Here is a 22,702-nt window from a genome sequence, read left to right on the forward strand (position 1 = left end):
TTTAAAGCAAGAAAACCCCCCAAACTGATTCTCTTTATTTAAAATTTTCATGGGAAGAGGTACAAAAAAGTAGCTATCAGAAAGCTGAGCTTTATTTGGGCATTTTCAGCAAATACTTACAGAAAGGAGCTGTAACTTAAAAGTAGATAGAAGAGGTGGTTGGAACTGCTGAATTGCAGCAGACACCCTAGCCTTCAGCTATCTGCCGGTAGCTGTCTGTTCAACCAGTGTGGCTCCACCTCAGGGTTGTATTAACTGGACCCAAAGTAGTTGTCCCAAGAGAGCTCTCAACCACACTTCGCTGAAGATAAGGCACTCTTTGTGGCTCGTCAGCTTCTTAAACATCATTACTCCAACATAAGTGTTGATTGATTAAACTGGATAGAACTAACATTAAGTATTTTAGGGGCACACCCTTTACTTTTAAATCTGACTCTTAACCTATGTGTCCAGAAGGCACATGGCTCTTGATGATTAACTGCAAGCTTTACTCCAGTTTATTAAAGTACATCCTTAATTTATTCTAACATCTAAGGGAGCTTTGTTACGTTTGTAACAATGTAACAATGAGCCCAGTATTTTTAATTTATGAAGCTGAGATTTTACTAGTACAGTACTTTTAAAAGAAAGGTGTACCTATAATTAAGTGCATAAGTCTTTCAAATAAAGACTTCTGAATTAAATGAAACCTTTATGTCTAACAGGGTGTCTTTTAGATAGTTAATTCAAAACTTTACCAGATATTGTTGGAAAAAGAATAAGACACTTTCAGTTGCTTAAGCAAGCATTGTTGAAAACAGTGACAATGTGTATTACACTTTTGTAGATTTTTAACTGATACAAATACTAATCCAGAACAAGAATGAATAATTTTACCAAATATTTACAAACTTTAGTAATTCACTCAGGTAAGGTCAAACATAATAGATGGTAGCTAATTTTAAAACACAAACACTAGACACAAGATGAGATTCAAATTGTTGTATTCCGAGTCCATTAACGTAAACATCAGTTCAAGACACGTCGTCAAAGTCTGTTGTCATGTTGTGCTAGATACCTCAGATTTAGACATACTGAACTATAGCTACTTATGAAATCTCGAAAACATAGAACACTTAACAACTCAGTCTGCTCTTTCCTCTTCCCCCGTCAAGCACAGTTTAGCTCTGTATGGCTAAAACTATGCCTTCTCATTTGCATGTTACAATCACACTATAGGACCATTGCTCTCAATACCTGTTCTACCATAACTACTTAAAATACCTGAAAAAGTAAAAACTCCCACCTGAAGTGTGTCTTCTTTATCACCTTAGATCAGGACACCATGCTTAATTACCTCCTGCCTCTGCTGAGCCAGTGAAGCCTCCTGGTTTGCCAGTATTTCCAATTGACTATTACAATTTACCTTTAATAGTCCTGTCTGCTCTACCCATGCTCGAAACACTACTTTATCACTTTGCTCCAGAGAGGTATAGCAGCATTTCTCCTCCCCTATTATTCACCTGTTTCAAATTTTTAGACAACCCTTCCATCACACTCAGAGTCTACTCGTTGGACTGATTACCTTCCCAGATTACACCTCACTGAAGCCCTTGCTCAGGAAGGAAGGTATTACTCTTTTATGTCTGCAGACACCATTTTTTCTTGTTTATAATAAAGCTTAGAAACAACTGTTGATTTTGGCTTTGATCAAATATATTTGGCAACTTCTGTACTCCATACTGATGGTCGGAATCACTGAATTTTATTTAATTCAACTGAAAGCAGCATTATTCATCTGGCTATCTACTCAACATCTCTGTTCAACATATGTATATGTTATGGTGTCTTTAATGTAGTGGCAGCACCCAACTTCATTTACACGTTGTCTGGGATAGCTGAAAACACAGTGCATAAATAAGATTGAACATGAGAAACTGGCAGAATGGCTGAGGCACAAGCTACTGAAGATGCTGGATTATAAAGCAGTCAGAAGAAATTCAAATGACAGTAGCCTTGCAAAAGAAGAATGGCAGGAAAACCTGGCAGTCACCGTTGCACAAGAAATAGGATGGGCAGTCCCAGGTATAAAAGTAGCTGCAAAATCTGTGAAGCCTGAAGTGGAACATGGACCTGAAAAGTGTTAACTTGAATGAGAGGCTCAGACATAAAAAGGAGACTGGGAGATACACAAGATGCTAGCAAATTTAGAAAACAGTGCCAGAGTTGCTCCAGAACAGTCCGTTTAGAAACAATGACTAAAAAACTCACTGCAGTGAAAACATCAACCAACTGCTCCTTGTACTTGTTAACACACTATTTCACAACAAAGTAAACATAACTTTCTCAAAATATATTTGCTGCCATACAACAGTAGGTAAAAAAATAGATAATATTTTAATTGCAAAGTCTCACAGTGTAATTAGATCTTAATGTGCTGTCCACAATATATACAATTATACCAAAAAATGGCAAATTTCATAGCTTCCTGTTGGCGCTCACGCAAAGTGAGGAAATAAATTGTGATAAACTGTTACCTTGGTAACTTTCCCAGCTGAAGACCGGTGACTTAAAATACAGATAAAATGACACTACAAGTTAAGTACAGTAGTAGAGCTCAGCGCTACTATCCTAACAAAGAACTTCCATGCAGGCAAAAGGATCAGTGTAGGTTTAGACGTAATACCGTGGCTTGGGATCCAACCAACTAATTTACAAGGGTTTAATACTGTTATTTTTAGTCTTTTTACTTCCTTATACCTGCACTATATTTTGGCTTTTTAAAGACTTTTTTATTAAAAAGTTTCTGTTCTATAGCACAGACCTCATCGTGGATATAAGAGGGTTGTATCCTCAGAAGAAAGGAGAATAATTTTAGTACAAAATGGTAACTCTGGGGGAAGTCCACTTCTCTGTAATGAGCCAGATGACCACACAATCTGAAAAGAAAGAGGGGGAAAAAATGCACCCGAAATTACAAGTGTATTTAGTATTTAGCTAGCATTCATATTTTCGATTGTAATTACAGGAAAATTCTACATGTTTCCAACAACATAAATCACAATTCTGGCCTACAATGTCGATTCTGTGAAGTGATCTCCTCCTGCAAAACCCTCAAGTAGAGGATTGGACCAAGACATGTTCAGAGGTGGTGCAGACACAGTAAGAAGGAAAAGCCTGTAGAGCTTCTTGCACTATGAATCAGGATCACACTCAACCAGTTCAATACATTCTTTGCCTTTCAGGACCAAAATGAACCAGTGTTTGTTCTGCCAGCTTTTAGCAAGCGTAGCAAAGTGTGAAAATGGCTACCTTACTCTATTTTTAAAGTTCCTAAGACTATCCAATGAAGACATCCAGGCTCTTTTCTGTGTTCTTTGCCCACACTCTCCACAGGGTCCCTTCTCTTCTTCTTGACACTATGCCATGAGATTATAACCCATCTGTTTCTTGTCCATTGCCTTTGTGTGCTAAATATAAACTACCTGTCTAAAAACGAAAGAGAAAAGCTAAGTTCAGGTCAGTAGAGTAACACAGGAAACACTGGGGCAAACAATGACCAGGTCGACAGAAAGTAATGAGTGCCATTAGCAGCCTTCTGCTTAATTATTTTGTAGCTCTCATGGTGAAGATATTAATGAAAACGATGAGGTCATTTTATTGATGAAGTATACAATGAAAACAGCAAACTGGACTTGCTGGTAACAAGTGTCAGACTGAACAAAAGATGACACAGAGGACAGACTGCAGAGAGAGCTCTGTAAACATTAAGTTCAGCGACTTAGGTTGTAAAAACACCCTGTTCTGGGTTAGCATCAAATTTGGTTTTATTATTAGTGGGAAGTTTAAAATACTAGAAATTCCAGCTGTTTCAATTTTTAAAAAAATCTTTTACATTGATATGGGGATTCAGGTGCTATTCATCCCAAGTCCTATGCATCTTCCAGCTTACTAGGTACTGCCCTGGCATGTGGAGCGGCAGAGTTTAAAGTTTCCCCTCTGTCTGATTCAGAGCAGCAGTCTTAAATATTCACCAGAACAAGGACTAGAATCTGTCTGTCCCAATTTATGGGCAAGTGTGCTAATTACTAGACTATAGAATCATTTGCTTGCTCCCTCTGGCCCAACAAATATTTACATTTTACCTCAAACTGGAGGCACAGACAGACCCGCCTTGGAGTGCCATGCAAGCCACGCTTTGGGGAGCAGAGTCTTCATTTAAAGCCTCCCAAAATCTGGCAGACTGGAAATTTAAAACTAGGTCTCTCACGTCTTACATCCCATCCTCTGCCCTACCTCATGTTCCCTGAAAGCTGCCAGCTACTTCCTAGAAAAACTAAATTAAATCGGACATTTCACAGGCATCAGAATGAACTAGCTGACCCCACAACCCAATGTGCTGGCTAAATTCAAACTTCATTGAGAAACGTTGGCTGCATCAAATCTTCATTTTTGGGTTAAATAAGACACCTTGCTATGTTCTAGTCAACCCTGAGATTCAGCAGTTACAGCTCTTATAACAATTTAGGTGTCAAATCTCAGTTTCCACTGGGAGGGCAGGGGACTGATGATGTATATTCTGAGGCAAATGCATAATTACATCAATACGGTAAAGCACCTATTTGATTAGCTGGAATTACACTTTTCACAAAAGCACCTAAACACACACATTTTTGCCCCTTCTTGTGCTATTTTTGTGCTATTTTGTACCCTAAAAGCATCTCTGAAGAGCCAAAAAAAATTTCCAGGCTATTTTAAATTTAATTTAATTTAATTTAAATATTAAGGGAAATCCATTTTTCGTCAACATCTTGCACACACTGTAATACCTCATCATACACAGAATCATTTAGGTTGGAAAAGACCTTTAAGATTATCATGTCCAACCGTAAAATGCCTATCGCCTAATCTTCTATACCAAATCAATTTAGAATCCAGTTTGAAACTGAAAGTTTTAAAATAAAAGAAAATGTAAAAGCATTTCACTATTTGGCTGATCTCAGCTTTGCCAACACTGAAATCATACTTTAGTCCTAGAATTAAAGCATTTCAGCAGTCCCAGTTAAGCTACGCTTATTTTTAGAGAAAGAGAATCTGTACGTTTGTTTTTAGTTCTATTATACATACACACTTGCACAGGATAAACCCTCATATCTGAGGGAGTAGATGTTGTTTTCCAAAGTTAAACAAGTGTCAGATGTATAATTAACTACTTGCATTGCAAATGATATAATGGGAAATTTAACCGGTAAGAATTTAAATTCAAATCTTGTTCCATGGATGCTGTGACAGTTTGCCATTAACATTTTAATATATTACATATGAAAATGTAGGCTTAAAAACAGACTTTGCATGAAAGATTATTCACACAAACATACAGCAAAATATCCACTCATTCAGTGTGTACATAAGATTTACGCAAATTTGTGGTAAAAGGATTATTACCTCTCCTCCCTTCAAAAAAAAAAAAAAAAAAAAAAAAAAAGGTTCTTATTCATACAAAAGAATGAATCCACACAGCCAAAGCTCTTGTAATATAACACTGTGCTTACATTATTCCAGCCCATTTCTGTCATGGTGGATATGTGAAAGGTAATGTGAAAAAGAAAATAAGGATAAGCAAACAAATCTACTGAGAGACAGAAAAGACTGCGTACATGTAAAAGCCAGTTACTTTCATGGGGAATGTTTAATGTTTAAAAAATCAGGAATGTATCACTAAGACTCTGTAGGGGCTATTCTCTCTTCAGCATGCCCATAAATCTTCATGTTACATACTTCTGAATATCTAAGATGTTACTCAATGCACTAATGAAATCTCATTTCACTTTTAACGTAACCCAGCCTCCCTTCTGAAAAACATGCTCCAATTGCACACATGAGAAACTCAGGAAAATCCAAGCCATCTGCAAAGTCCCCCTTTTTCACTGATACTCACCGTACATACCTCTTCTGGATTAGGGTTTCATGATACAACCAATGGCAGAACCAAAGGCTGGTGTATGACCCAGAAGCTGTATCTACACCACCCACTACTCATCTAAACTAGGGAGTTTATGAGAAACACTAATTTAGGTATTTCCTACTCCTTGGACTAACTGCTGCCTAACACCCTACGCTCACTCAGCAGGGCTTTTGCTTTCTGTGTCTGGCCATGGTTGTCTGCCAGCACCCACCAACTAGAAAACTCACCAGTTTCTGCAGAATTTGACACAAGAGGAGTAGGTATTAAAGGAAGAGTGAGAGTTAGAAACAAATCAGGCAAATAGTTAAATATCCATATAACTTTGTACAAGGCTGGATTAGCTGGACTCTCATTCTCCTTGCTACTTAGGTCCTTTAAAGAAAATAATTTTACTAACAAATAGCACAACTGTTTTGATATACCCATAATTGGGGGAAAAGAAATAAATTCCTTTTCATTTGGGAACGGTTCTCTAGTAAAGACACTAAAATTCCTTAGTAGCAAAAAATGTTTTCCCATATTTCTTTTACTTTTCTAGTAAAATACATCTTTTACTTTTCTGCTTGCAAAAAATACAACTGTTGATTGGCGATATGCTTAGAGAAATAGTATTAAAGTCCTTTTCACTTGTAATTTTTTTTGTAAAAAATATGTTCTGGAGGCATTAATTGCCTGCTTATTTGAACTCTGACTGCTAATTTTAACTTTAATTTTGATCAAGGCCACCACAAAAGCAGTATAAGGATTTAGAAAATTCATTTCCTATGTTTTGTGGGGGGTCAGGAAGAAAGCAAATAGAACCATTTTCCCATTGTCTGGAGAGCTGTGGCGCAAGTTTTTTCCAAAATACTGTGAAGAAGGAAGTAAACTGAGTATTTGTATCTAGCTGCTACTCCTGCCATGTGACTCTAGTTGTTAATTTTGTCTCATCTCCTCTCTTCTCAAAAGCTCACTTTGATCACTCTTCATATTACAATTTGTCTACTCCCAATCCAAGATGAACCATTCCCACACACCTCTTTCTACAAATGATTTTAACTATATCTGAATACATAGCTGTGTACACCCCCCCATACCTGTCATTTGTAAAAAATACATATATGGCTCTTTACTTTCAGAACTTTCCAAAATGTATTTAACAAAAATTTGAATACTTACTTCTCAGTACATAGTTTCAGTGTACACAGCCAATAGTCAGAGTTCATGGCTGTAAGTACACCACATTTTTCTTGCAAAATTCCCTTCAGGCTATGCCCGTGAAAACAGCTCCCATCTGTGTTTTCTTCAGACCAACTTAACTGAAAACTTGAAGGATTTGGCTTTTCAGCAGGTTGCACTGAACCAGACAGCTTGCCAAACTGATTTTGTAGATTCACAACCATTTCTGTACAAACAACAACAAAAAAAAAAACCACCAAGGCAAAAGTATTAAGTATTAGAATATTTTTTAGAGGTGATTAATACAGGAAGAAAACAGGGTATTTGTGTCTTCCCTCCCCCCCCCTTCTTTCTGTTTCTTTTTTTCTTTAAACCTCTGCGTTGAATACTGAGAAACCTTAAAGGCCTGTATGTTCTCTCCCCCATTTAAAGCTCAACTCTGTCACATGTTTTAGGGAAAGATTTTTAAAGATAATTCAAAATGCCATGTCTTTCATACCTAATGACATTAACACTGGGGCACTCCAAAACCATTCCCCCAAGTAAAACCTGTGCAATCCATTTGATACTGCCTGTATTTTTATGCTGATAGAAAACACATGCCAGGATGCCTTTTGCTGTATTTACCTGGTTGTATGCTCTCTCTCAGACCTGCTAAGATTTTTTAAGTAGTTTCCTGTGTATCAGAATTAAGGAAGCTTGGTTTCGTACACATCCAGACTTAAGGTTAAGCTTTTCATAGTGAAATTTTTGCTGCAGAAAACTATTTTGTTGGAAAAAAACCAACAGAACTACTCCACCTTTCCCCACTACTAGTGAAAGAATGACAAACTTTCAGAAGTTACTGAGGCTAAGAAGGCAAAGAAGGTGTGATGATAGATGAACACACACAATATGACCACCTAAGACTTGTTCTCCTAGGATAAAAAGCAGTTTAAAAAACACTGCTGTTGGAACTCCAATTTCTTTTGACGAACTGTACCTGAGCAAACTCATTCATAAACTGGTAAAAAAGCAGAGAAGACATCCTGAAGTAATCCAAGGACTGGGAAGCTTATCTTTCAAGAGGACACTAAGATCTACAATCAAAAACAAAGGCTGAGGAAGGTTTCTGAAAACCTGTATCTGGCACGTAAGTGTTCTAAGGCCCTCTCTGTCTCTGCTATTTTAAATTTGGTTTAAGATTAGTATCGCCCAGCTACAATGGCATTATGTGATGTTCCTGCTTGCAATAGCCAGTGGTAAAGCTCTGTAATCTAGAGTGGTCCTCTTCTAGCTCAAAGAGAAGCAGAGCCTGAAGAGGAACCTAGAGTGCCAGAAAGTGACTAACAAAAATAATTATTATTTTTTTCTTATAAATACAGGAATTAATGGGCATCTGAGCAAATGATCAGCTTGAAATAAACAAAGATAAACATGTTTTTCCATGGAACATGACTTGACTGCAGGATGACCTCTATCAAATTTTGAAGATTAAGAATATTCAAAAAAATCCCAATTGCATCCTTGAAAGAGAAAACCAACATGAGTTATTCAAACCAAATAAAATTATACAACTTGTTTAGAAGTGCCTGAACCAGTCACTTCCAGAAAATGGAAGAGTACGTAAAGGGAAAAAAACATCACCTGCCACACTGAACACCTCTCTCCAAATATCTGTTACTTAATAGATACTATTAAATGCAGAACGAGGCACTTCAGATCTAATTTGGTTAAATAAAATTCTGGTTTCCTGTATTTCCACAGATAAGTGGGTTTCTGTTGTTTTTCTGTTTGCTTTTATGTCAACCTAAACCCCAGTAATTTCTTCTAAGTACTTCTAGAGCTACTGAAATAGATGTACCTGCATTCTGACCACATATAGCTAGCTATTCAAGTAAAGTCATGTTCAGACAAGCCTTCCTCATTTTCTGTAGAAGACTGCAAGGAGGAGTGGGAGAGAACAGGGACATGCAAGGTCAACTGAAGGATATACTGGGATATCCATACCAAGGAAGTAAAGGAGAAAAGGGACAGGAAAGCTATGGAAAACCAACAACAATTCATGAAGATCGTGATTATATTAAAGGCAGCTGACAAACCAGTGAAGACGAGGACACAGTACCCATTCTGAGATGTGGTTCAGTAGGTCATTAGGAAGGCTGGCAAAGGCAGCTTCAGTTAAGCATGAGGAAAATGTCTGAAGAATTCCAGCCACGGGTTTGTAATAGTACTACATTAATTGTACCCAGAGATGAAAGAGAGAAGAACAGGTATTTTAAGACGTAAATGTTATCACAGTCAGGGCTGCAGATTTTCTATGATGGGAAAAGTTGGATGGGAAAAGATTTCTGTGTTGCTGGGAAGAAGCAATGTTTACTCACGTCTTCTCTTAAGAACTCTAGCTTTCTTCTCGGCTGAATAAAACAGTGGCTTTTCACATCTCCATAGATGCCTACCAGTAAGAGACATAAGAATTATTAAGAAAAAGAAAGCTGGAGCAAACAAGTAAAAGAATAGCAATTTCTTACAAATAATGCTGGAGCTATTCAATTAAAATCAGAATAATCTAATAGTGCTACTAAAAGCCATTGCCTCCCCAGCACCTCAGAAGTCTTTTTTCAGAATAGGCAAACTGAGGCATGTAAGCCTAGATTTACTGTAATGAGTTAACTGTTCAGCTGTGTAAGCTACTTGTCACAGAAATTGCACATTTAATTAATGTGCTGGATAAGCATTATGAATGTAAACAGAAAATTAAGATCGGGATTTAATTGCTCTATTCACCCAAGCTTGATAGATGGAAATGTGCAGCAAATTCCTAACCTTTTTAATTTCTGTGGGGGTCAGGATTTCACATAAAACTGTCTGCCTTAAAGAAAAAAGTACTTAAAAACCTCTTACTTTGCGTTTTCTTCATCTAATTTCTTTTGCTTCACATCCAAGGAACATTTTATCACCTTGTACCACTTTTTGAACTCAAAATATGGACTACCTGAATAAAACATACACATTTCAGTTTGGGAAGAAGTGAAAGAAATGTGTAGTACACAGAAGGTGGTCTCCACACAGTTACACCCTGTGTCTTCCACCTCTACACAAACCTATCCTGAATTTCATGCGCTTAAAGAAAACATACTCGATCTAACAATTCTGTAAGAAAGAGAAATGTAGAAATGCAGCGACAGAACAGCGTGTCATTACAAGTGCAAAGAAGCCCCTCAGCTTAGAAGAGATTTCATAGGTTTAGCACAGTTCAAATCTTTTCCCTCCTTTCTGAAAGTTAAGCATAGAGCCTACTTCCTCTCTACAAAATAAACCTGATATCCACTGTGTGAAGTGTCCTTCGCCTGTCTGAAAGTTGACTTTAAGGCATTAATGAAACTATACATCAAGCTTAGACTTAAACAAGTAAGATCTGAACAAGCTCAGATGTAAAATTTCAAGCAGTTTCATCAACTCCCTGCTACCTATGTCTATCCTACTACCCATGAAACCTTACAGGGCTGGAAAAATATACTAGACAATGGTATTGACTTGGTATCAGCTTTCTGTGTTTTTGAGCACAGTAACTTCATTCGTTGATATGTGAACAGATATTTATCCGCACATGCAAAAATATGAAGGCATATGGCATTCAAGCAGCATGTTTATGATCGATGCTCTAAAGAGGCACAGGACTGAAGTAGACCAACTGGGTACAGTAAGTGTAAGAACTTCGAACAGAACTGTGGTGTAGATTTATATATTTAAAATATAATGAACCCTTATTACCCATGGGTGGATTATCTGCACTGTGAATTAACCAGGCTTTGCATTTCTCCATCACCCCAGCTGCACTGGATGTGATGCTTGCATCGTGCTTAGCTTTGCCAACTAGCTGTTTATACCGTTTTGAAGATGAATATACTGTTCTTAAAATCAAACTTATACACCACTTCTGCATTTTTGCTATTCAGACTACCCTGCTACGGGACAGAAATACAGCAACAGACAAATGAAGAAAGACCCTTCAGTAGTTCTTAAAATTCAAAGGTGTGGAGACGAACTCCTTAAACCCAGAGGTTTAACTAAGTACTCTTAAACCTCTGGGAGGGCAGTTTAGGGGGAGGTGGTGGTGGTGAAAATTTTTATTAAAATTCATATGAATTACTAAGTATCTGTGACTAGCAAAACCATTGTCAGAGACATGATGCTGCACTATAATATCCGTTTACCTGGCCAGTACTGCTAGGTTGACGTTCAGATAGCTGAGCTGACTGGAAAATACACAGCCCTGTGATACACACAGACATATATACAACTCAAGCACAGATTTGGTTTGAACATAAACCATACTGTGTTTGTGGCAGTTCATGGAACACATACACACAAACACGCTAGGTCACTACAGCTGTCTACTGTACAGCTTCTAGTTGGTCTTGAAAAACTGTAGGAGCTGAAATACTATTTTTTTTAATTTAAGAAATGACTAGAGAAAGGATAGTTAAACTGAGAATGGAGTCAACATAAATTGAATCTTTAAAACTCTGTATTAACCATTATTTATTTCAGCATGCTAACTCGGGAAAATGCCAGAGGCAGTTTTGCGCTCTGGCACTGATCAGTGCTCTAACAGAAATTCTCACATCAGTTCCTCTTTGCAGCTTCTCACCATCACCCATGTCTCCAACATTTTAAGGATAGGGACAACATAACAGAGCATATGGGTCATTTTGCATAGCAGATTTTCAAGTAAAAAAGCAGACTGTTCACTCCCAAGGCCAACGAGACTTGTTAATAAAGAAGAAACCCCATTAAGCCATTAATGACTTTGAGCCTCAGCTTGTAAGCAGTTGCACAACTACTCTTGTCACTATTACGTACTTCAAATTTTCAAGGGAAATAAAAAGGAAAAAACCCCAACAAAGATCCAAAATAAGTCTGAGTATCCACTTGAAAATGAGAATTACCAGTTTCAGTTAACAGTGATGACTACCTCTAGATACAGCAGTAACTGTGCTCGTGCAGTTTTATTACTGTCTTAAATTTTTAGTAAGTAACAGAAGGGTCCCAAAACTGGATGGAAGGCTTAAAAGATAAACTACTCTAATACATCTTTGATCTTATCTTCAGCTGTGATCTGGATCAGGCCATGGAACATCTTCCTGAAGATTTCTAATCTTTGGTTTGGTCTTTTTGCCCTCAAAGAACCATGTTCACACCATTATCTTCTCTATCTTAATTACTGCTAGCTTTTCCACACTCTCTCAGGATTATTTGGACTAAGAAAATAGATTACATCTGAAATACGTTACACACTAAGACATTTTATTTAACAAGACTAAACAAGTTTGGATTTTATCATAAACGTGGTTTGATGCCCCTAATAAGTATCTGCTATTTACGATCAAAGTGCGTTCTTTACTGCGTATCACCTAGTATGCATGAAATCCTAAAACAAGAGGCAAACAGGCACAAGAAGAAGCAGAAAGATACCTAGTAAAATGTGTTCCAAACTGCCCTACCCAGCAAAATAAGAATTATGCAGGTAAACTGAGATGTTTTTACACGAACAGGATCTACTGTTTTCTTCGAAAGAAGACTTACCTTAAAAGAATAAATGACAAAACCACATTTTTTTATATCAATAAGATACATAGTAAGTCTTTCTAAGCTTGATTACAAAGTCATTTCATTTACAAAATCATACGACTGCTTATAATAGAATATTTACATACCTTCTTTGTTATTTTTATTTCTTTCTTCAGCAAAGTCTGAAAGTAACCTGAAAAAAAATTATAAAAGTCAGGCTATTTTGTAGATCCAAATACTGCACTTCTTACAGGAAGTTCAAATACAACCATCAAAAGTTACACCCTAATTTTATTCCAAGTTTCAGATTCAAACTGATGAATTTCAAAAATAAGTAATATTTAATGTCTAAAATGCCTTCACGTGTATGTTTTATGCTACTGAAATTAATCAAAATTCAAATACTACAAATTTAATATTACTAAAGAAAGAATGATCCAGACAAACATTTGGGCTATTTGAAATTTGGGCTTTGCTACAGATTTGCCTGTACACTTACCATTCATAGTTATCATCTAATAAAAACAGTAATTTGAGCACAACTACAATAACTGCGGCAGCAAGAACATCGTATTTCACTTTTCTTGTTGATTTATTTCCAGGCACAAGAGTCAGGAAATCCACTTCTCCAATACAGATCTTTTTCACCACTCGACAAGTCCAATTATGCAATTCATCTGATTAATGTAAATAAAATTCTAAAATTAGCATGGTGAGACAAGCTAGAAATACTTTTACAGTGCAAATATGTTGGTCATTTGGAGAAAATAATGCTTAGGACTTTCAGGACCATTAGACAGCAAATTTTTTCAGGCTGAGAAGTATTTTTAAGAAAACTAGGCAACCTTCACTGTGCTTACATGGAAAAGAATTCTGACATATATTCACATGGGAGGAAGGGAATCACATTTTTAATAGTTTTTTGATGATCTGACAACATCGTTCAAGTAACACCCTGAGCACTGTGATGAGAAAGCTTATCTTAAATCTACATAAATACAGTTTCAAAAATCCCCAAAAGCCAAAAACTTGTCCCAAACTTTTTCCCATGGGTGTTTGACTAAACACCCATGCAAGGATGGATTCAGTACTGCAAAGAGGAGCAGGGGCTAGTTTTAAAGAAGCTGGCTGGGCATGGACAGCAGCCTAATCCCGGCAGGGCAGCACTTGCTGCTACCCCGACAAAACCTGGCTAAGGTACAGACAATGCCAGCCTAGGTTAAAACTGGCTTTACACTATACAGCCCAATGGCACCCGCTAGTGCGGGTTATGTCAAAAAGATACAACTACAGTTCCAAAAGCAGCAGTATGGTATCTATACAGTCTCTTATTACTCTATGCTTATTTTTCTCAGATACAAATCCCCCAAATTTCTCACCTTTCCTGTTCAGCAAGAAATACAGGAGTTGATTACATCACCATCAGATTCCACAAAGGTTAGCAATGTATGACTAAGAACCACCTTAATCCAGCTATACTTTATACTCTCTTGCTGCTTACAGAGTTCAGTAGGAACTGATTTTTAATTCTCTCGTGCATAACAGTAAAAGTTAAGTAAAATCTGGAAACCAAATTTTCTCACGGATAACGTCAGTATATTTTCTGTTACTTCAGATACTTAAAATGGCCTTTTCATTAGCATTTAGTGTCCCACAAAACTCTGACAATTCATTGTTTATTTTTTTTAATTGTTAGACAACAACAGTAGTCCTTTTTCAATTTGTAAAAAAACGCTTCTACATGATAAAAAACTTAGTTGCAAGGAAAAAGTAAAGGACAGTATCTTCTTCTACAGTAATTTTCAAAAAGTACCTAGCTTTGTATTTCTTTGTATCAGATCTGAAAATACCAAATTTCTAGCTTTTTCCTTTATTCAACTGATACTTCAAAATCTGAAAAATAACGTGATCCTCTACAGGATCACAACACTGGTGTAATACTACAAAATCAGAATTTCTACTCTGGAATTTTAGCCCTAAATCTGTTGGTTATCTTCCCTTTATCCAACTGTGAGCAAACAGAAAAGCCAAGCAGCTTTTTTCAATGTAACTAATTGAAAAATAAGACAATGCCCCCTCCCCCCAACTATTAACAGTTGGAATGCTCTGAGGAAAAAAAATAATTAATTTACAGGCTATTTGTCTGTACAACTCATCTTCAGTGACAGCAGTATTTGATAGAAAGCATGGTAGCACAACAGACAGTTCACGTATTAGGACTTACTGGACTTCCTTTGGCAATTCAATATTCAAGATATAATTTTAGCATAAACAAAAATATTCAATTTTTATGCAATATGCAATTTCAAAACTAAATCAGAAATTGAGAGAGCAGTTGATTTGTCACATGGCATCACTTGATAATATTAAAATTAATGCTAATATGCAATACTATAGAATATAAAGTCAATATCATATGTGAGAATTCCAGTGCTAAGCAATCAGGTCCCAACTTCAAGAATCATTTAGCTAAAGTTAATAAATCACATGAATTCAGTTAGGGCCTCTTAGTTCACGTGGATACTGAAAGATCTGAAATTAAGTATCCACTCCAGTCTTAGAGAGCCAGCACCAGAGTGCCCCTGCATATCTGGGCCTGTAATACATACTCTAAATGTTTGATGAAGGTGCTTTCTATAGAAATTATCTTTCAGTTCAGGCTTAAATGGTTATAAATTAGAAGGAAAAGTGTAGGCACTTTTAAAGTAGTTATTCAAGTCTTTTTGGTAGAGTCTCATAAACCAAAGAAAAATTTTATCAGTTCAGGTTTGGGAAAATATTTACCAGGTAAATTAGCTTCCATCAAGTACTTCATGCACAACATGTCTGGATGAAGAAAGCAGCTGTCTGTTATATCTGGAAAACGAGGTAGGTCTAAAAAGGCTGCAAGCTCTAGCATTTTGTTGTATACTTCTTCATATGCAGGCCAGGACTGAAAGACAGGGTTAGAGGATGTTATAAATTAGCTCTATTACTGCATTGATTAATTATTTTAAATTAGTTATTGACATTACATTCTGCATTATTTAATACAGAATTAACAGCCTCTTCTAGCACTCTCTATGACTAAACACACATGCAAGAATGGAGCCAGACTGCTGTACTGCAGAGAGGAACGTGCTAGTTTTAAAGCCCATGACATAAATAAGGAACAAATAGAGTTGCTGCAGACCTGCAACCAACCCACTATCTTTTCTGTGCAGTGATCAATACGTCTCCAGATGATCCAAAACTGAAAGAGAATTGGGGAAAAAAATACAGGTACAATTGAGGGTGAACTCACTGAAAAGCTAAGAGATCACAGAAGCACAGATGGGTGGAAGTTGGCAGTGACTACTTAAGATCATTGGGTCCAAGCCCCTGCTTGGGTGAGCTAGAGCAGGCTGCCCAGGACCATGGCCAGACAGATTCTGGGTATCTATGTAGATGGCAGCTTCACAAGGTCTGTGGGAAATCTGCTTCAATGTTTCACCACCCTCACTGTACAAAAGAAAAAAAAGATTTTGGTTTTCCTTATGCTTAAATGGAATTACTTGTATTTTAGTGTGTGCCCATTTCCTCTCATCCTATCACTGGAAAACCCTAAGGAGGATCTGGTTTTCCTCCTGTGCACGCTCCTGCAGGTATCACATCACACCCACTCTGAGCCTTCTCTTCTCCATCTCCAGTCTGAAAAGCCCCAGCTGTCTCAGCCTCTCCTCGTTTGTCAGATGCTCCGCTCCATCATCTTCACGGCGCATTACTGGACTAAGCCTATGTCTGTATCTCCTTCGCACTGGGGAGCCCAGCACTCCAGATGCTCACAGTCTTACCAGTGCTGCCTAGAGAGGGTGGATCACCTCCCTTGATCTGCTGCTTCATGCAGCCCAGGATGATGTTGGTCTTTGCCACAAGGGCACATTGCTGGCTCACGTTCATCTTCACAGCATCTTCTCCACCAGAGCTCTTGGGGTCTTCTCTGAAAAGCTGCTTTCCAGCTGATCAGCCCCCCAGCATGTGTTCTGTCTGCGGTTATTCCACAACACATATTTATGCCATTATGTATCAAGAATGTGATGAATATGAGGCTGACAGGCCTTTAGTTCCCCAGATCCTCCTTCCTGCCCTTCTTGAAGACAGGGGAGATGTTTGCTTTCTTCCAGTCCTTAAGAAACTCCCCCAGTCACCATGACTTTTCCAAAATTATTGACAGTGCCCTTGCGATGACACCAGCCAGGTCCCTCAGGGCTTGCGGCAGCATCCCATCACAGCCCACCAACCCTGACACGGCCAGTTTGCTTGTTTATTCCCTAACCTGCTCCTCCTTCACCAAGGGTGAGTCTGCTTCCCCTAGACTTTCCCACTGGCTTCAAGGACCTGGGATTGCTGAAGGACGCTCTTCTCAGCAAAGACAGAGAAAAAAAGACATTAATTGCCTTAGCCTTCTCTTGGTATTTGTGACCATGTCCCCATTCCCATTCAGCAGCAGGCTCACATTCTCTAGAACCTTTCCACGGAATCTTTAATGTAATTTCATTTATATTCATTCCATGTTTGCATGTGTATTGATGAAAATAAATCAGCGATTCTCTTTTCAAAACTACTGACTGCATGAAGAATGTTAGTTCTCCCAACTTCTACTGAAGTTTCGCTGCTAGAGGCGGACACAACTTAGATTTTGACACACTTATTATTCATAATGAACTCAGCAGGACCTGAAGTTTGTGTAAGTATGGACTGTAACATTTGACCCTCATTTCTTCATGCCTGAACTGTTTCATTAAACTTTCTTAATTCTCTGTATTTTAAATGACCACTTGAATTTACCTGTCGAAGTAATAACTTTCAGTTGTTCAAGCTACTTTACCATTTTAAATATATAAAAAGCAACAGTTTTTCTGCTTTAGTTGGTGGCAGAGCCATTCATCATGTATTCATATTTTATGCAGTCAATATTTGCAGAAGGTACTTTCCTTTAACAGGAATTTAGCAGGGGGTTACAATACATTGTGCACAGGTTCAAAACTTTCCTGAACAAGAAAGAATTCCGGTTTCTGGCGTTTTTTTTTATAGGCCAGATTAAAACCAGAGCAATCATGTTTACAACAACCATAATACTGAAATAATGTGTTTTTATTCAATTATATGGTTTCACCTATTTTAATACAAGCTGTGTAGCCAATGCTAAAATCTTGTTGTTTTGTATGATTGCCAACATTTCCATTTCTTTTTCTAAATTATCTCCCCTCAGACTGCAGTTCAGACTTGCTTAACTGCATGAACACATGCATAAGCAAATGAGTAATTCTGCTGTCACTTACTATTACACATGCAACTTCTTGTAACAGTTAGGAAGTTGTATCATGTTAATTATATTTTCTAAACAGTGTTAAAAATTGGCTTAGACTGCTACAGGACTACCTTGAGAAACAAGAAAAACACGCATTACCAGACTTATACAAAAGACCGGGCTCACAGTACCTTCCATGTCTGTTAAATAGCAGTACTGAACTGAATACCAAAACAATCTTCGAACAAAACCTGAATCATATGTAACTTCTCTTGAGTGTATTTGGAGAAAAATTAAAGTCCGAGATAATTCACATAAAAGCATGACATAAATACTATTCCTAATTAGATACTCAGGAAGTATATTTTTCCCTTTAATGAAAAGCAGTTGAATTAGTAGCTTCTTAACAATGTATCACAGATGAAAGTAAATTATGACACTGGGAATTCAGTCATTTGAAGCATTCTCATTCTCAAACATTAAACTATCACTAGTGAAGTTATCTCAACAGTCTAATTTAACACAGAGGTACTTTATATAGGTCTTAAACTGGAGGACTCAAGGCAGATGTCTGCCTGTATGACAGTATATCTGAGCTTCTCTCACTGCATCAGGGTAAGGAGACAACTTTCCTATCCTAGGTCCTAGTGAATCATCCCTCCCTCTTCATGCCCACCACCGACTTCTGTTTCAAAGCTTCTGTTTGCAATTTTGAGAAGGCAATTCAGTTCTTTTTCAAAACGGATAGAAAATGTTCTGCTTTGCAATGACAACTATGCTTTCTTTTTTTGAAGAGCAAACACAAGTGGTGTAAAAACTACAAATATAAATTGATAACAAGAGCTATCACTTGGCTTATTTTAAAAAGCGTTAACAGACAAAAACTGGTTTTAGTAGGTGTGTGTTCAGAAAGAGGTATGAACACAACTGGGACGTGCAGAGCTAGGAAGGGCATACTAATCCACCAGAAAGACCAAATCAATTGCTACTTTCCAGGGCTTAACCCCCTAAGCTCAAAAACACTCACTGTAGTAGTCATGTTTCTACAACACAGTGCTGAGTCATGACAATGCAAATTGAACGGAACACCACACTTCCAGGAGTATGCAGTAATCTCGTGAACTGTACATTGCAGGCATAAACTGGATCCAACACAAGATCACATCTCAGTTGAGCACATCGTAGCAAAGGGCTGAAGGCTGAAAGGTTGAGGACTGAGGAGACTATAGACTTACTACTTCAGTAACTGAGCACTGGTAATTTTCACCAGTCACCACATACCCTACTTATGCTCTGTTTAATTCTGAAAGAGCTGGAGTTCATATAGCAAATCTCTTATTCTGCAAAGTTTCATACGTACTGGGAGGGTTAAAACAGAAAGAACACCCACAATTCACACTACCAACATAGTAAATGCTAGGACAACAGTAAGAAAAAGCAAGATACAGCAAACAAGCAGCTTCAAAATTATTAAAAGTTATCACCTTCTACCTAGCTATGTATCTCTGCCAGAAGAAAAGAACCTGATAAAACAAGTCGCACTGAAAGTCAACCAGCAAGTTAACTAGGAAAGCAGATCCAGAGCTGGGGCCTCCCTCCTTCAGGTGAAAAAACTCTGCCTCCAGCACCCCGTGATTAAACCCCAAGGGAGGAGTACTTGGACAAGAGAGGACAGTGTTAGATCATACGCCACACACTCTCCAAGTGTAACTTTCACTTATCCAATCATAAATTAAAAAATGTTGTGTTGCATATTTTCAAGTTGTATTTCTGTGTTAAATATCAGGACAACTCCCCTGTCCATCAGCACACGGAGTTACTGAGCTCTCACCTTGTTTTGAGAACCTGGGAAACATTCCACATATAAAACACAGTTACAAACCCTTGAGGGCACTTAATAATTTCAGGAAGACTGACAGAAAATCCTTTTAAAGTTATGCCACCTGTTAGCCTTTTCAGGTGTTTCGCAAGCTGGGATTTCTTCAGGACCGATCAACAACGCTGACAGTCTATAACTTGTCTAGATTGGGTACAGAGGTGACCAAGAACTTTTCTTAACAGCTTTGTTTTTAAAATCTTTGTCTTATTCCCACATGTGACAAATAAGGTAGCTTCAGTTCTTCCCCAGAAAGTGGTACAGAAGATCAGTACTGCTTGAGAAGAATTTTTTTACTTTTCTCCCCGCCACCCCTGACTTCTGCTGAGCACAGGAGAACAAAATACACACTGTTGAGTTGGTGAAGAAGTGTCTAGAACAAGATTTTCATGCTGATAAATATTCATTAGTCTATTTAAGTCGGTTGCCTTTATCTTTCAAAGTTACACAGAATTTTTCACCTGTATTAGAAAAGAACAAGCTGGTTGTCAGAAGCAGATGAGCCAAACTATTAGCATGATAATCAGATCATAGTAACAGGTAATTGTTTTGGGTAAGCCAAGATTGCAGCCTCTCCTACTTGTTTGGACAATATCAGAATGTTGCTGATCAACAAGAAGAAAACAGTATGCACTGGCTGGCTTTCTAGATTAACTTGCAGGCTCCATAGTTTCTCGCTTTAAATGTGGTCTGACAGACTCTCTTCTTAGATGACAGTATAGGCCACTTCCTTCTGTATCAGGACAATACCCCAGCAGGCATTGCTTAAGATAGCCACAGTTCAGTTTATTTTATTGTGAAAATGTTCTATCCTTCCTGAAAAGAAGTAATTACCAGAGTTGTTTTAAATTCTCCCCTTCATATTTTTCCCCCTCCACACTCCTCTCCTGTTCAGTACTTTCTTTGCAGCACAGTTCCCTCCTTCCTTGTCATCCTTCTGCCTGTGAATTTCCATCCTGGGAACCCTTTCTTCCCACGCCTGCACATTCTCTAAGGCTCTGCCTTCACCTGTGCTGCTCACATTCAGCAGTGCACATCATTCCAAACCGATTCTTTTAATGACCATTTAATACTGAAATCTAATAAGGTCCAACTTCATTTTTTCATTGTCGGATTTTTGTAGATGTCTGGGAATCTGTGACATCTAGAGTTTGGATATGCTTGCAATTATCCCAAACCCGGCAAGGCTCCATCATTTTTAAGACAACAAATTCAACCTAGATCAAGTTTGAAAAAGAGCATACCAAACTTCTCAGGAAATGGACTAAGCAAGCAATTTAACATTGGAAAACATCATGATGAGGGTTCAAGAAGGGATTTTTGCAACACAGTCCAGAATTTTGGTTCTATCCTAGCGTAAAGCAAGGCACGTCCATTAAAAAAAAAGGGGGGTATTTTATGTAAAAGTAATAAACAAATGTATGCCCTAATTTGTGTAAACATCTTTGAATGCAGCCTGCATTCCCAGGAACCCAAGCTAACATTAATGTTAAGGTGAAATTAGGTACCAACAACAAACACAGAGTGCCCTATGGGGCCTGGTTCCCCTTACGTTGCTTCTGCTGCTCAACTGGTTCAGATTTAGCTGGTTGTCTGCAGCATAAGCCTGATGTGGGATAACACCAGCCACATTACATAAAAGAATTGACAGTAAAGGCAATAGCTGTATTAGCTGTGAAGTTTACACCCAAATTCGTGCTGAAAACTGAATGAAGTGACCTTGCGAACCAATCGCCCCGTACTAGTTTCTTAATGCAGTTGGCAAGCCCAAACTCCTAGATTACTAAAGACTATTCTTCTTCATGTTTTTAGTTTACTCTCACAGTACCACCGATCTGGCTACCTCCCATACAAACACACACTCCAATGAATCTTGCTGATGCATTTTTTTAAAACGAGTTTTTATTTCCCCCCCCTTGCCTAACCTCTCAGGGACCACCACCATCCTACCTGGAACAGCAGCAAACCAATACAACAGCCATCACACACATTAAGTGTGTTTTAACACTGTGAATTATTATGGATACAGCAAGCTTTAGAAAATAAACAACACTCATGAAAACTTTTTTTGCCATCTAACCTAACTGGAAAAAAAATGAATGTAGACAACTCTGTTGCACAGATTCTATGTAACCTCTTCATGAATGCCTTCTTTGCCAGAGCATAAGGTATATTGAAAAGATGTATGCAACGTTCAACAGGAATCTTTTAAGAGTCCCTTCCAATCCATACCAGTCTACAATTCTATGACATTATAAGCACCCTTACTACTGCTGTATAGAAATGTCCCAGACTTGTTAACTGCTGGTGAGTGTGAAAGTACATGGGAGAGAACCGCTGCACCCTGCTCCTACATCCTTTCCCTGGTCATTATTAGAAACAGGCCAGATTCAATGAGCCTCGAGTCTGACTCGGTGCAGCCATTCTTATGTGGACTAAATGAGCGGATACATTTCTTCAAACCCTGATATCCATGAATCACACACAGATGGTGAGGTAACAGCGAGAGGGTGTGCCTGGAATTATTAAAAGGGAACCAAAAGACAAGAATAAAGACAGGTGAAACTGCTACAACTCCATTTAGGTAACTGCTAAGAAATACACAGCTTGTCAGACTTCTTCCACTAGAAAAGACCCAAAGAGAGCAGGCACACAATTAAAGTTGCTGCTTTACGAGCCTGCCATCAAGTAGAAAGGATAACTTAAAGATTAACACAGGAAAACAAAATCAATTTGTCCACCTTGAAGACAGGCAAATAGGTTGCCCAAGTTATCTGCCTGGCAACAAATAGGCAAAGTTAAAAAAGAAAAAGTCAAGATAACATTTGAAAATCATTCACGTCACAATGGCAGCCTCTCTCTTGCTATCTCCCTTGAAACAGTTTCAGCTGAAACACCTACC

At 38.0% G+C, this 22,702-nt stretch overlaps 1 protein-coding gene across 3 annotated transcripts in view; it reads right to left on the bottom strand.

Moving 5' to 3' along the window:
• The window catches only part of TAF1B (TATA-box binding protein associated factor, RNA polymerase I subunit B), a 53,470-nt gene continuing 30,768 nt past the window's right edge, over positions 1-22,702 (bottom strand). For 2 of the 3 annotated variants that reach the window (XM_037391928.1, XM_037391927.1), the window contains exons 9-15: positions 15,440-15,587; positions 13,155-13,332; positions 12,802-12,848; positions 9,986-10,076; positions 9,466-9,536; positions 7,103-7,328; positions 1-2,918 (exon numbers count right to left, since the gene is read on the bottom strand). In XM_037391928.1, coding sequence (XP_037247825.1) covers positions 2,726-2,918; positions 7,103-7,328; positions 9,466-9,536; positions 9,986-10,076; positions 12,802-12,848; positions 13,155-13,332; positions 15,440-15,587 — 954 coding nt within the window. In that variant the 3' untranslated portion in view covers positions 1-2,725. Of the gene's footprint in view, positions 2,919-7,102; positions 7,329-9,206; positions 9,315-9,465; positions 9,537-9,985; positions 10,077-12,801; positions 12,849-13,154; positions 13,333-15,439; positions 15,588-22,702 lie in introns of those variants that run through there. The other variant, XR_005104899.1, reaches the window with a different exon arrangement.

The sequence above is a fragment of the Falco rusticolus genome, chromosome 6 (assembly GCF_015220075.1).
Source record: "Falco rusticolus isolate bFalRus1 chromosome 6, bFalRus1.pri, whole genome shotgun sequence".
Classification (NCBI taxonomy): domain Eukaryota; kingdom Metazoa; phylum Chordata; class Aves; order Falconiformes; family Falconidae; genus Falco; species Falco rusticolus.